This window comes from Taudactylus pleione, unplaced genomic scaffold (assembly GCF_031769625.1).
Source record: "Taudactylus pleione unplaced genomic scaffold, aTauple2 ptg000089l, whole genome shotgun sequence".
Lineage (NCBI taxonomy): Eukaryota > Metazoa > Chordata > Amphibia > Anura > Myobatrachidae > Taudactylus > Taudactylus pleione.
Window position 1 is genome coordinate 9,334,969 of NW_028284491.1, and position 14,147 is coordinate 9,349,115.

Consider the following 14,147-nt stretch of genomic DNA (forward strand, 5'->3'; position numbering starts at 1 on the left):
AGTGCATCAGATCCTTCTTTAAAGTAGAAGTATCAGATACAAGTGACAATGGTGATATATGTGTTGCACAATTGGCAGGGTTCCAACTTCCACTGGTAGACTAGTTTCTCTCTTTTGGGGCTTTTCATGTTATATGTATTTTATTTCATATTTGCTTACTTTTCTCTTTGCCTGTCTTTTTTAGGCTTTCTCAAGGACAGACAGACTTCTGAAACATAAAAGAATTTGCCAGGGATGCCGCACGCAGAGATCTCCTGAGATAGAATTAGTGCCGTAGCTTGTGAATGTTATCCCCGCTGTGTCCACTACTACTACTTTCACTCAGGACATTATTAGTAACTCCGTGACATCTGAAGGCGCATGGCTGGTGATATTCAGAGGATATTTTGCCATATATAACCATATCTAATGCCCAAAATAGAGAAGACCATATCCGTAATATTTAATAAGTCCAGTTTAACATAATCCTATGATAAATATATTTGTAAAAAATATATATTTAAGGGCCCTTTGCAGATCATTTAAACAATTCCTTTTTGCAGGCTGTCACACCTTTTGAAAAGCTAGTCCTGAAATGGCAAGCATTTCCATAGCTAATTGTCGACGTGCTCCTGTCACCTAGGTGTTGGTGAAATAATACAATAAGGCAGCATGTAGCGGGCTGACCAATATGCGTGAAACTGCAGCCTATTCACTAAGAACTAGTGACCCCACTGAAATTCACAAAGCCTGCCAATACACTAAAGTGCCTCAGTGACATCACTGGTCCCCATAATTACTTGATAGGCTGCATTCTTACAATAGCTGCCTACATGGTGTATACAGTATGTGAAATAATGAGTTGGGTGCAGGGCATACAATTTAAAATAAAAAATAAAAAGCTATTTCGTCATTATCTGCCACACTCAGTTGTCTGGATCTTGCAGGACCTCTGAGTGTCTACTAGCAGTAAATCCCCACTACCACCATCCTAACTCCTCAAAAAAAACCCTTCCTATTCACGTAGAAGTGATATATAGGGCAAAGACAGTAACAGCCATGTAGTTTTTTTCCGAACTGGCCGTGTTGGAGGAGAACAAAGGATTGTGGTGTGAAATGCAATAAGCAGCCCTCCAGCTGTTGTTGAACTAAAAATCCCAGCATGTCTTGCAACAGTTTTAGCATGGCCAAATAGCAAATCTGTGGCAAGGAATGCTGAGATGTGTAGTTCTACAACAGCTGGGGGCCCACTAATTGCCCACCCCTAGATTAAACCCTATAGAGACCCAGGAACATAGCCAGTGTGCACAGCTTTTAATTTAACTCTCACAAACTAAATTTTAACTATTTGGTGGCATTTGTTAAATGTCTCATCATAGCCTGAAAGAGATGATGTTTCCATCTACAGCTGTTATCTTTCTCTTACTGTAATGTCTGTAGGGACAGCTCAGGCTGTTAGATGCAGCCATTGAAGGTGCCTGAAGTTTCATTAGTATTGTGAGATGCAAACTTACTACGTAAAACCTCAGAAGATTCTAGTAACTGTATTTGAACCCTTATTACCGTGTAATAATTTTAAGGTTTAGACTAGACTACATTTCAAGAAGGAGAATTATATACATAGAAATGGAATCATGTTACTTATTTAGCATTAGTAGATAGTAATGAAGGTAGACTTGCAAAGACGAAGACAAAAACCAGCCTCACTGAATTGATGTATGATATAGAGTGTGTGTGTGTGTGTATATGACTGATCACTTCCTTGCTTTGTGGGAGAATTCTGCGCCCCTTTGGAAAAAATTTATTCTATTCTCTTCCATTGTTTTTCTTCTATACGGTTAAAGTCAGGACTCCTCCAATCAGCAGCCGCCGCCTTCGATCTGGCCTTCTTCTCCAGAGAGTGCAGCGCCAGAGCTTTCTGATATAGGCAACAAATTGTGGTGGTGGTGCCAGGCGAGGATCTCCACCTAACTCCTATTATAGGGAAGAGAAGAGACTCGCTAAGAATCCCAGGCAAAGGGAAAACCCTTTAAATCTTGTTGTAATTATAATAAACATCTGCTGCGTGTTTTCCTGTTATCCGGAGTTAATTAGAGCAGGGATAATTTAATATTAGAATATAATAATGACACGCCTTCAAAAACCACTTGTCCACTATTGGGTGGTCCTATATTGTATGAGTTTTCCAGGGAAGGGGGGAGAGATGGCCCTATTTTATGTTTCTAGGTTAATATTAATTTGTTCTTACAAGAAGTGACTGACGTGGTACAAATAAGAGCTAGGGGTCCATTTTAGCAGGCTCTTCTATTCCCTGTAATTTACAGTTCAGAAGTATATTGTAGAAGTGAGTGAGTGAAGGTGCTATGTAACCATTTTCTCAAAAATGACTTGATAAGTGTTATGACCTAGCGGTCATAGTAACAATGTTATTTTAAATGTCGGTAGTCTAGTTACTAAAATATATTGTGGATTAAAGTGATCTGTCCAATGTCAGATTTATTTTTAACTGTAAATATCTCAGTTTCTTCTAAACATAAGATAACACCATCATCCACTCTCCTCTTCAATTATACCCAGTGGACTTCTATTACATATGGCTGCTGATTAATAATAGTAACTCTTCTTATTTTGTTCTGTAAAATGGTTCTTCTGTCCATTGTACAGACCGGTTGTACCACACGCCAACTGAGCTAGAATTAACTGTACTAAGTATATACATATAAGTCCAAGCGTTACATATCACAATGTATATTTGTAATATAACCTGTGCTATGCCCAGCCACGTCTAAAGCGCTATGATAATAATACAGGTTGAGTCTCCCATTTCCAAATATTCCGAAATACGGAATATTCCGAAATACAGAATTTTTGGAGCATGACTGAGACACATTTGCTTTCTGATGATTCAATGTGCACAAACTTTGGTTAAGGTACAAAATAATAAAAAATATTGTATAAAATTACCTGCAGGCTGTGTGTATATAAATCATTAATACTTTTGTGTACATACATGAAATTCATTAAACATATGGTATAAAATTACCGTCAGGCTATGTGTATAAGGTGTATATGAAACATAAATGCATTCTGTGTGTAGATTCTATTCCTAAAATATCTCAATATTATATGCTAAAATACAGAAAAATCTGATATCCAAAATACTTCTGGTCCCAAGCATTTTGTATATGGGAGACTCAACCTGTAACTTCTGCTTCCCAGGACAAAGCATAATTTACACCTTACTGTAAGGCAGTTCCCTCTTACAAGCATTTCATACATTAATGTGAACGACTTTTTAGGTTTTTGCATCTGTTCAAACGCAATATTGTCAAACAGTTTAGAAAGCGGCTTACTTTATTATTGTACAATGTTAATGAAAGGTGGTTGTTTAATTTATAAGGATATGTCTTTATAAATGATGGGATATCTTTTGTCTACGAAATATGGCTTAATCACTGCTTCCCTGTAAGACGTTATCAGCTGTGTCAATCAGTAATGTATGTTGAAAATCTTTTATGTTCTTCTAGTTTATTTTTATTTTTTTTGATTTTTAATACATTTTAATACTTTCAAGGTTTTTGATATTGTGTTAAATATGTGATGTGGCACTCCTCGGTGACATTAACTGTAGCTTTAAATCAAATATGCAGGAATTTAATAAACTGCTTTTTTGTATTATGAAGTAAATTCCATTGTTGTAATAACATCCTCTGTTACAATTTGGCAGATTCTTCAGAAACTATTGCTCTAATCATTGGCTGCCAGACTTGAGCATGGCTGGATCCAGGCCCCAAATTTAAAGCACAGTTCATTTTTAGTTGGTTTGTACTGTAATACTGGTATTGGCAGCGTAACAAATAAGTTTCTGTAAACAGTAACCTATTTGTTATGCTTCTAACACCAGTATAAATGTAATAAAGAGCAATTTGCTGGTATATTAAAGTGTGTTATCCTTCGTCATGGGTCTTCCAGTACCTAGCCAAGTCTATTCAAGAGATCTATTCCAAGGCTTTAAATGTAACTACTGTATTAATACTTTTATATGACTATTTTCATTTTTGTTTTCTCATCAACTTTAGAGTAGAAGTTTGTTTTGTAGTTTTATAACACTGTGCAGTCTGTTGTATTTTATTTTTGCTTCTTACTGCCGGTGTATGTAGAATATTTAAATAAAGTTTTTTTTTATATATAAATATATATATACATGTATTGTGTGTTCTTTTAAGATGTATAGGTTTTAACGCTTTAAACACCTGTGATCAAATTAAGTGAATGTTCTTAGAAGACGTTATAAATAAAAAAAATAAGTTAAAGCCAGATGGTAAATGTGGGGCTCCTTGTTTTGTCCCTTCTTTTTTTTTTCATTTTGCAGAAATTTCTAGCTTACAAACAGAATGGTTCATCTCTTAGGGGTCAATTCAATTAGGGGCGAGTGGGGCGAATTGCTGTTGCAACTGCATGGAAACCCCGATAAAATCTGCTATACAGGGGCTATCATAAATGAGGCATACTTACTTGCTGCTACATTAATTGACCCCTTAATATGCTTTGGCCTACTCATTGTGCTTTCTCTGGCTATAAGGTATTGAAAGAGGAAAAAAAATGCCTATTTTCATCTGTCATAAAACCTTTACCATAACAGAGCATATATATATATATATATATATATATATGCCCTGCTGCATTGTGCCTTAGCACTGTTGATATTAAGGTGTAGTGTTGATCTGTCACTTGCAATCTGTAGTTCCTGTGCACCAGCTACGAAGCATTGCTATCACTACCGACATCTATGCTTAAGTTGTTGCACTTATGCACGTTATTTCTTTTCAAACTATATATATATATATATATATATAGATATATATATCTGGCCCTGAAGGTGGCTGAAAATCTATTTTGTGGCTTCCTGGAGTTGCATGGTTGATTTAAATAGACCAGTTTGATAACGCTTAACTAACAAGTATAGGAAAGCCAACGGACGAAATTCCGACTGCCGGCTTCCCGACTGTATAATCCCGGCAAGGCACTAATGACAAGTGTTGAAATCCCTATGCCTGTCATTAGAACCCAGGGGGGGGGGGGGGGGTTTAGGGCTATGCACCCTCCCGGGAGACTTGGGGTTCGGCACTTGGGGAGGAGGTTAGGGTTAGGCACCCCTAAGGGAGGGTTGGGGGGGGGGGGGGGTGGTAAGGTTAGCGATACTTACCTTAATTAACGATCGGGAACAAGTAGGCTCAGGGTTTGACACACAGGGAAAAGCTCTGGTTATCACGCCCAGAGCTATTCAATTAAACAGTTTTTCCCTCTTGTGGTAAGCCATGGGTTAACGCATACTAACCCATAGATTCTGTGTACTGACGTCTGAGTTTCCCTGTGCGCTAAATCCAGAGTCTGCATTTTAAAGCGGTGGAGCGGCGAGGAAAAATCCTGCCTCTGGAGATTAGCGCACAGGGTTTCTGCAGTTAATAGAATGGGGCTGCGCCAACAATTAAGACGCAGGGTAAACCCTGTGGCTAATTGGATATGCCCATTGGTGCATTATTGCAGGACAGACGATTGTGCTTAAAACAAGCGAAATACTGGGCCTGATTCATAGTTGCATGGAAAGCGGGCACTTAATGTGTTGGGAAGTAAATGCAGATTTCCATCTGTATTCAGTCTCATCTGTCCCCTGGTGAAAATCATCACTATCATCGCACATTTGCACCAACTCTATCCTTGGTGCAAGATATCCGACTGGAGTACAGTGGATCTCTGGATACGCATGGCAATTCTGTCAATATGCCCCCTGCAAACTTATCCTACACATGAACCCGCTAACAGTTCTGTACAACTCGAAATCGCCCGTAATTGCTCTATGTTGCGTGTGCAGGCTTCAACACATACGCAAAAGGAATTGTGCCATCTATCTTCCATCCCATAGTCTATACTGGGTCCAAACACCCTTAATGTGGTTCATTCAACATATATGCAGTGAATGTGAAGCTACATTTCATTCCTAATTAAGTTGTACCTTTTCAAAATATGTTCTAATCTTTGGCCAGTTTGGGGATAAGCATTACTTACAGGGGAATATGAAGTTAAAGTAATAATACAATTGTTTTTGTAGTCTAAGGATTGTAGTAAATTCTAAAACAAATGTTGAAGGATGATTTTCTTTTAAATTTGTTTTTCTTAATTTTTAGTATTAGATAAAATCTGTCATTCATGCCAAATTGTATATACTGCAAACAATATAAGATGACTCGCATTCAAGAAGTCAATAAGAAATTATTCCTGTAAGTAGAGTTTTCTACGTCTGAGGTCCTTTATAAATGCAGTACCTGTACCTTCAAAAGTTGTTTATGAAATTTTTTTTTTATTCTCAAAAGGGTTTATTTAGAGGTTGTTTTTATAATTTTTTTTATTACTAAACAAATTTTATACATTGCTAATTAAGATGGTCATGCCTTTAATTTGACTGTGTCAATTAGGGAATACTGGTTGGGGGATCCGTAATCCACAAACCGTTTTCTAGAAAGACAATCTAGTAAATTTTTGCTGCAATTTGTCAATAATTATCATATCATATACTACTGGATCACTGAACATCATCTGCAACAGTCATAGTAAGGAGAGCTGCTAAATAATTCAATAAGGAGGATTATGCCAGAGTCAGTATGGGAAGAGAGAGAAGTTATTTTTACAAAATTAAAAGAAAATGTTAAGTCAGTGCGGTTATGCAAAATGTTGACTTTTGCTTCAGATCTATATTAAAGAATGTATACATTTTCTTGATGGTGTGTGTACCAACCCTACAAAGGCCAGCATACATTGGAAATGTATTAACATTCATGAAAAGGCACTTGAACCAACTGACCATAAACTAGCAATGATGTATTGTTCTAGCATGTCTTGGTGTATACACATAGTTTTACAATGGTAATATCTGCATTCTGAAGGTGATTATACATTTCATAATATTGCCACTAGGTGGCACCATACCACTGGTGTCTAGGTATACTGTATTTGCGCTTACCAAAGTGCATTTATATTTGAATATGCAAAAAGTGTGGTGTCCTATCCACAGCTAAATATTGTTTAACACTAAATTCTCAGACATAAAGTAGATGGACGTTCTATAGAATAAGAGATTAAATTACTTTAAAATAATGTAGAAAAGGTGTGTTAACCTTTGCTGTTTTATTTTTGTATACAGTAAGACCATCATTTTTAAGGTAACAAGGACATACCTTGGTTTATTATTACTGAAGGATATTTCAGAAGGATGCTCTTCTAGATACACACACCAATGCACAGAAATACACACCAATATCCCAGTGCACTGCACTGAGTTGCATTAAAGAGTCGCACACCCGAGGAATCCACCTGTGAAAGGGCATGGACTTTTACTATTGGATATGGTAATATACCATACCTACCTGCAGGTCAGGCTTACTATTTACTCCAGTGACGTGTATTAAACTTATTTCCCACACCAGGATCGGTGTATATAATACCGGTTTTCTATTCAATTGTTTCATCTAATGCTGGATCCCACTTCAATTTCATATAATTCTGGAACTTCTGTTCACAATACTTGTTTATTCGTTTGATTTTATATTTATACAATTATACTCTTATTTTGAGATTTATGTTGACTATTACCATGTGAATAAATTTGATGTTTTTATATATATATATATATATATATATATCTACCTTGGTGCAATACATTCTTATATATTCAATTCCTTAAACACAATATTTTGCACTGTCTCATTTCTATTGTTTTAGATATCTACCTTCAGATGACCTCTGATTTTTTTCAGACAGCGGCAGCAATATAATTTAAAAAAAAAAAATTATCTCTATTTATATACAGTTTACATTTCCTATATTTCAGCTGTACTCTGCAATTCTGGGTTCAGAAGAAAGCGCAGTTCTTTCTTGTCGGTTCCATATTCTCCTTGAGCCTACAAACTACTCACTCTAGCTTCCTCTCTTGACCTCTACCTGTGGACTGACTATTGAGATGGCCACTTGCTCTTCTATTTGCTAAACTATGCTCAGTTTGTGATTTCATTAAAACTCCCTATTTCAGATCACAACCTTAAGACCTGCATGCTCTCATTTACTTCTAGCTCTCTGTCACTGAATTATACCATACCTTCTTAAACTCACAGATATATTAAATCTATTCATTTTGTACAACTTTCCACCTCTCTGCAACAACTCCTCTCCTTCATTTCTGCCTTTACTTCTCCTAAGATTGCTGAAACACATCTTAACTAAAGTCTAAGAATAGCCGTTGATGAAGTAGCTCCAGCTACCCTTCACTCTCCACGTAGACTTCGATGTCAACCTTGGTATTCTAAAGTAACGAGACACCTACAAAAATGCTCACATAAAGTAGAACGTCCGTGCCGTAAATATGATACTCTTAATGACTTCCCCACATACAAACTATCTACCACTCTTGTACACTGCCAAACAAACATTTCCAATCGCTCCTTTCTAGTCCAGCTTCTAACTCCAAGCAACTTTTTAATACATTTAAATTGCTTCTCACTAAATCCACGGGCTAGCATCAATGCCCAAGATCTTGCTTCCTACTTCAAGATCAAGATTGATAAGATCCAAAATTAAATGGTATGATCTTCCTCAGCCAGCAACCTGCTCAATTCCTTCCCCAACCCTCTGGCACCTCCTCTTCATTTGATCCTGCAAATGAAGATGAAGTATTCTCATCTTTCTATTCTACCACCTCTCTTCTTGATCTTGTACCCTCACAAATCAGTAGAGCTCTGGTTACTCAGGATTGCTGTTTTTTTCATGCTGCCAGGACCAGTGAAGCTCAACATGCCTTGAAAAGTGGGCAGATGCCCCCATTTCTTAGAACAGTCACATGTCAATCATGCTGCTGCTTGGGGGAGTCTGGTATGGGATGCTGGCGCTCAGAATCCCGACGGTCAAAATCGTGACATCGTCATCCCGTCAGGGTTAGGAAATCAACACCTGCTGGTAAGTACCCTACTCCTACCCCTAAACCTAACCCTCCCTGCTGTTTAACCCTCCGCCTAGTGCCTAACCCTCTCCACAGCCTAACCCCCAACCCTCCCCCTAACCTCAATATTTACCATCTCGATGCTGACGCCAGGATTCTGACTGGTGTCGGGATTCCAGTGCCTGCATTAGAACTTCTGGGATCTCATCTACATCCTGCTTGGGAGTACTGCGTGTGATCTTGCAGAACGAGATCTGCACATGGGCAGTGCAGAATCTGCACGCGTAGATCTCACACCATCAGAGATGTACGTAAATCATCAGGTTGGCATATCTAACACTCTTTCAAAGTACCCTTCCATCACTCCACTCCCTTGCCCCTCCGTGCTACTTGAAACACTTGCCTACACCCTCCTCACAAACGTTCTTGACTCTTACAACTTGTTCGACCCACTTCAGACAGACTTTTGTTCCCAACACTCCATAGAGACTGCATTGCCTAAGGTGGTGAATGATCTGATCACTGCTAAGTCTAAAAGCCATTACTCATTTGGCTGGATCTCTCTGCTACATTTGACACTGTTTTTCCTCATACAAACACTCCAATCCCTAGATCCTCAGGGCACAGTCCTATCCTGGTTCTCATCCTACTTATCAAAGTTCTCTTTCAGTGTTCATTTCTCTGGATCTTTGCTTCCTCTATCAGTTGGAGTACCGCAAGTCTCTGCTCTAGGTTCTCTGCTTTTCTCAATCTATACCACGTCTCTTGGCAAACTAATCAGTTCCTTTGGATTTCAGCATAATCTGTATGCAGCTGATACCCAAACCTACTTGTCCTTTCCGGATCTCTTGCCACCTGTGTAGACCTGCTTCACTGAATGTATTTCTGTCATTGGATGTCATCCTGCCACCTCCAACGTAATCTTTCAAAAGCTGAATTACTGATATTTCCACCGACCAATAGTAGTTACCGATCTGATAGATCTTGTTTCTCAACAGAAATGGATATATCAAGCCCGCTGCCTAGGTGTCATCCTTCACTCTGATCTGTCCTTTGTTCCCCAAATTCAATCTGTTTTCAAATCCTGATACATACATCTAAGAAACATCCAGAATATGCCCATATCTCACACAAGACACTGCAAAAATCAATTCATGCAGTCATTATTACAATGGTCTCCTTACTGGTTTTCCCCAAAACAGACCTTCACCCCTACAATCTATTTTGAATGCAGCGTCTAGACTGATCATCCTCACAAATGTTCATCTCCTGCCCTCTGTCAGTCTTTACATTGGTTGCCTGTTTTGTACAGGCACCGCCACTCACCCACGGTCCCTGCATCTGGCTAGCAGGGCGCCTGGTACAGGACCCTCCAGCCATAATCTCTGCAGCAATGCCCCCTGGAACATCCTTAGGATGCTTCAGACATGTACACTGCAGTCTGTACATAAGGATGTTCTGGGTATTGCTGTCATTCCTGGCGATTGTGGCCCCATGCCCTCTGCATGATGTCTTGTGGAAGCGATGTGGCCTGCACCGGGACACACAGTTACGGCACTGCGAATGGCTCTATCCAAAGCCATCTATCCAGTTACTTTAATGAAGAAGCCATTATAGCTTCTACGTAGAACAATCAAGGTGAACTCTTTTCAGCAATCCTTGGCTCATATGTCACTACTTCACCCTATTTAAGAAAAGATCTCTAGCTCCATGTACAATGATCAAATAATGCCTATCTCCGAGGATAGCTGAGAAATAACGTATGGTATCTGACAACCATGGTTAATGTGTATTACCCGAGTTTATACCATTACTGTGTGTCATTTCTGGAGTTTATTAATATGTGAGCTTAGCATATTTATTACCCCCCTTTTCCACAGTCGTCCTTCCATCCTGTAAATGCTCCTTGTTCTCTGTGTTTGTCTATTATCTATTACCCGAAATGCTTAATAAAACCAAATTAACAAAAAAATACCCACAATGGGTTTCAAAGGATGTAAAAAATTTTATTATTTTGTTTACTTCACATTTGAGAATATCAGCAACACAAAGACATATGCAGGTAGCAGTACAAAGGACAGTATTGTACAGGAAAAAACATGTTACTACTAAAAGAAAATGCAGGCAGTAGTCACCAAATATAGTCATTTACATATTCCGCATAGGTTTTACAGGGGAACTAAAGTCAAATATTTGCATTTCTGTTACAACATATAACAAAGTATTTTTCTAATTCATTCTAGTTGTCAGATTTGCTGTATCCCGCCTGCACATTGGCTGTCTGTCACTGTAGCTAACAGTCACCTGGGTGAGGCAAATGACATTGCCATAATAGAGATATTAGGGGATGTCAGGTGTATAGATCGTATGCACAAGTGGCACAGGCCTGATTCAGAGGTGCCCCATCGATTGCACCATTGAACAATGCACCAGCCCTATGGAGGTGCAGATTATCTGTCTGAACATGGCCATCAAAATCTGTGTGATGCCGTAGCTGACCGTGACATGCCTGTGTCTGGCTAGCCGCCCCCTTTTACCTCCCAGAAACACCTACTGGAATGGCCTCCCTGCATCTAAATTCCTTCTGTGGCTTTCGGTGGTAACATCGGGACACGCACAGCACGGCTTTAATGCCTGCGCATCGACTTAGCGTGCACTAGGGATGTGCAGGCTCAGATAGGTTTGAGTTTGCACGTTGAGTTCGGATTTTTCCCTCCAAAAAAACGGAACTCAGAAAGAGGCTAAACGTCATCTTACATGGACGAACATCATCATTCCTGGACAAAAGTCTGCTCACCTGCCTCTTCTCTGCCGTCTGCTCCTCCTAGCCTATCCCCTCTCTGGCTGATGATGATGATGTCATCATTCAGCAGCCAAAAGCCGGGCCAATCGTAGTTTTTTTCATTATAATTTTTTTAACATTTTCCCTGGTGGTCCAGCGGGAGTGCGGGCGGCCCGCTGTGGCACAGCCGGCCGGTGCTGGGGGTGGTGAGCAGTAAAATCCTATAGGACGCTCTGCGCTGTCAGCTACATGCAAAAGCTGCTTGGTGCTGCCCGGGTAGCACCATTCAGACATAAGCAGGGTAATTTCCCGGGACTTAAGTCCCGGGAAAAACCCTGGTCGATTGCAGGGGCGGCTACCCGTGAACGTGTTCCCGGGTAGGTACGTTTCACACAGACATGAGACCCGGGAAGTTTGGCCGAGGCAGGCCAAAATCTCTGGAATCTCAGTATGTCTGAAAGGGGTATAAGAGAGGAAAAACTGGTCTGAGAATTCATCAGGTCAGCTCTACACAAAGTAAATGATATCATGGATAAAAGTTTGTACTCATTGGCACTGGCATACTGGCCTGGCTGTGGGTTGTACTCAGCATGGAGACCAAATGAATCCCCAGTTTGAATGTTTAGTCATTAGTTGGTGCAGAAAACCCATGCAATTTTACCATAACAGTACCACAGGTCATGGTATGTGCGCGTTGGTATCTACATATGTGGTATTGGAAAGGAACACAATAGTTTGGAACGGAAACTGGCCACATACAAATGATAGCCACAGGTGCAGCAGAGGGCTAATAAGATCCATCGGCACAGATATAAGTTGGGCACTGGGGGCAATCCAGCTCACAGCACCAGCATTGCCAGTGACACTCTCGCATACCTAATACAGCTTTACTCCATACCTGGCTCTCTTTCTAAATCTGAACTGTTTGTAACCTAAACTGTTTATGAAAGGGACAATGGCTTCATCTACTGCAAAACACTGACGGGGCGTATGCTCATGCAGGACAGGAATGGCCTCCGTTTGCATGAGTGGCCATTTGTTGGGGATTCCCTTATTGGCCAGTGAGTATTGTCATTTTAGTGCATTTAAGCAACTTGATTACTATATGTGTTTGGTGTGTGGGGATGCAGTCGCCATGTCAACCATGATGATGTCACCGGAGACCCGCTAGCAGGTAAGTGACCACTGCACCACTGGGACTGTTTTGCCGACATTTCATCACTGTCGACAAAATATACCGAACACGGTGTGTGGACTTATATTTACTTATAGTAAATGTCAGCTTCAAAGTCTTTTAAATATGTTATTTTTCAGTCACATCAGCCAGACGTCTTATTACAGAATCCGCTCATATTCTGTGCCTGAACGATCACCACTGGTCTCCTCATCGGAGGACAGCATGGCTGATACATCCTATAACAGTTACAGGAATACTAACCCATTGCACCACAGAAACACAAATAGTTTAAATTGACTCATAAATAACTGTTACTTAAAAGAAGACCAAGAGGGGTATTCAATATGAAAGGTTAACTTACCTGGCGAAGTTAACGTTTCATATCGGAGTTTTTTTCTGCGTAAAGGTATGGTGCGCGCTCTCGCTTATCCCCGTATTCAATATCAAATTAACGAAAACGGGAAACTCCGAAGTTGGATTTGCGTAAAGTTACGAATTTTTCCTTAAAATAATTGTAAGACCCCCCTAAAGTTGTAAAAACATGGGGGAACACTATGGGTACCCCCGTTTTAGCCTTTAATTGAAAGTCGGGGATTTAAATAGCCGCAGCAGGTGTTTTTTTCCCGACATTGAAGAAGTGATGCAGAAGAGCATTTAGGTTATTTTTTTCGTTTTTTCTAAGTGGTCCCATCAAATTTGGGGTACATGAAAATGGGTACTAGCATATTTTTATGTCCCTAAAGTAAGTTTTTAAAAATTCTGCATTTGTGCACCTGCCGCTATAGTTCTATTCTAGAAAACACCTGCCGCATACTTGCAGAATAGCCCTGAACCTATTTTCCTATTGTTTAACAATTTTATCCCATTTTTATTTTTTGCACCCCAATTTTGAAATAAATTTTTTGGGGTGTCCCTATTTTTTTTTTTTGCTTTTTTTGACACAGTTCTTTTTTAAATGTCAATCTCAGGGGTGCTGGCTCTTCTTTTTAAGCCTGCACCCCTAAACCCCAATTCTGCACTTTTTTTCGACACCTATTCAATGGTGAAAAGTTATCCCCATTTTTTATCAAAGACTTGCCAAAACTGCGATAAGTCTTTAACGCAAAAATGTTAAAAAGTGCGATATTAACGCAAAAAACGATGTTATCGCACCCATATTGAATACCCCTACAAGTCGGTTCCCACAAGTTACCATGTATCTCGAGCCATGCACTGACGGCCTG

The 14,147-nt window shown here is 39.6% G+C and overlaps 1 protein-coding gene across 4 annotated transcripts in view; it reads left to right on the forward strand.

Moving 5' to 3' along the window:
* The window catches only part of ZNF740 (zinc finger protein 740), a 49,309-nt gene extending 45,142 nt beyond the window's left edge, over positions 1–4,167 (forward strand). For all 4 annotated transcript variants that reach the window (XM_088469155.1, XM_088469159.1, XM_088469158.1 and 1 more), the window contains one exon: positions 185–4,167. In XM_088469155.1, the coding sequence (XP_088325281.1) occupies positions 185–277 (93 nt within the window). In that variant the 3' untranslated portion in view covers positions 278–4,167. The remainder of the gene's footprint in view (positions 1–184) is intronic.
* The last annotated feature ends 9,980 nt before the right edge of the window (positions 4,168–14,147 follow it).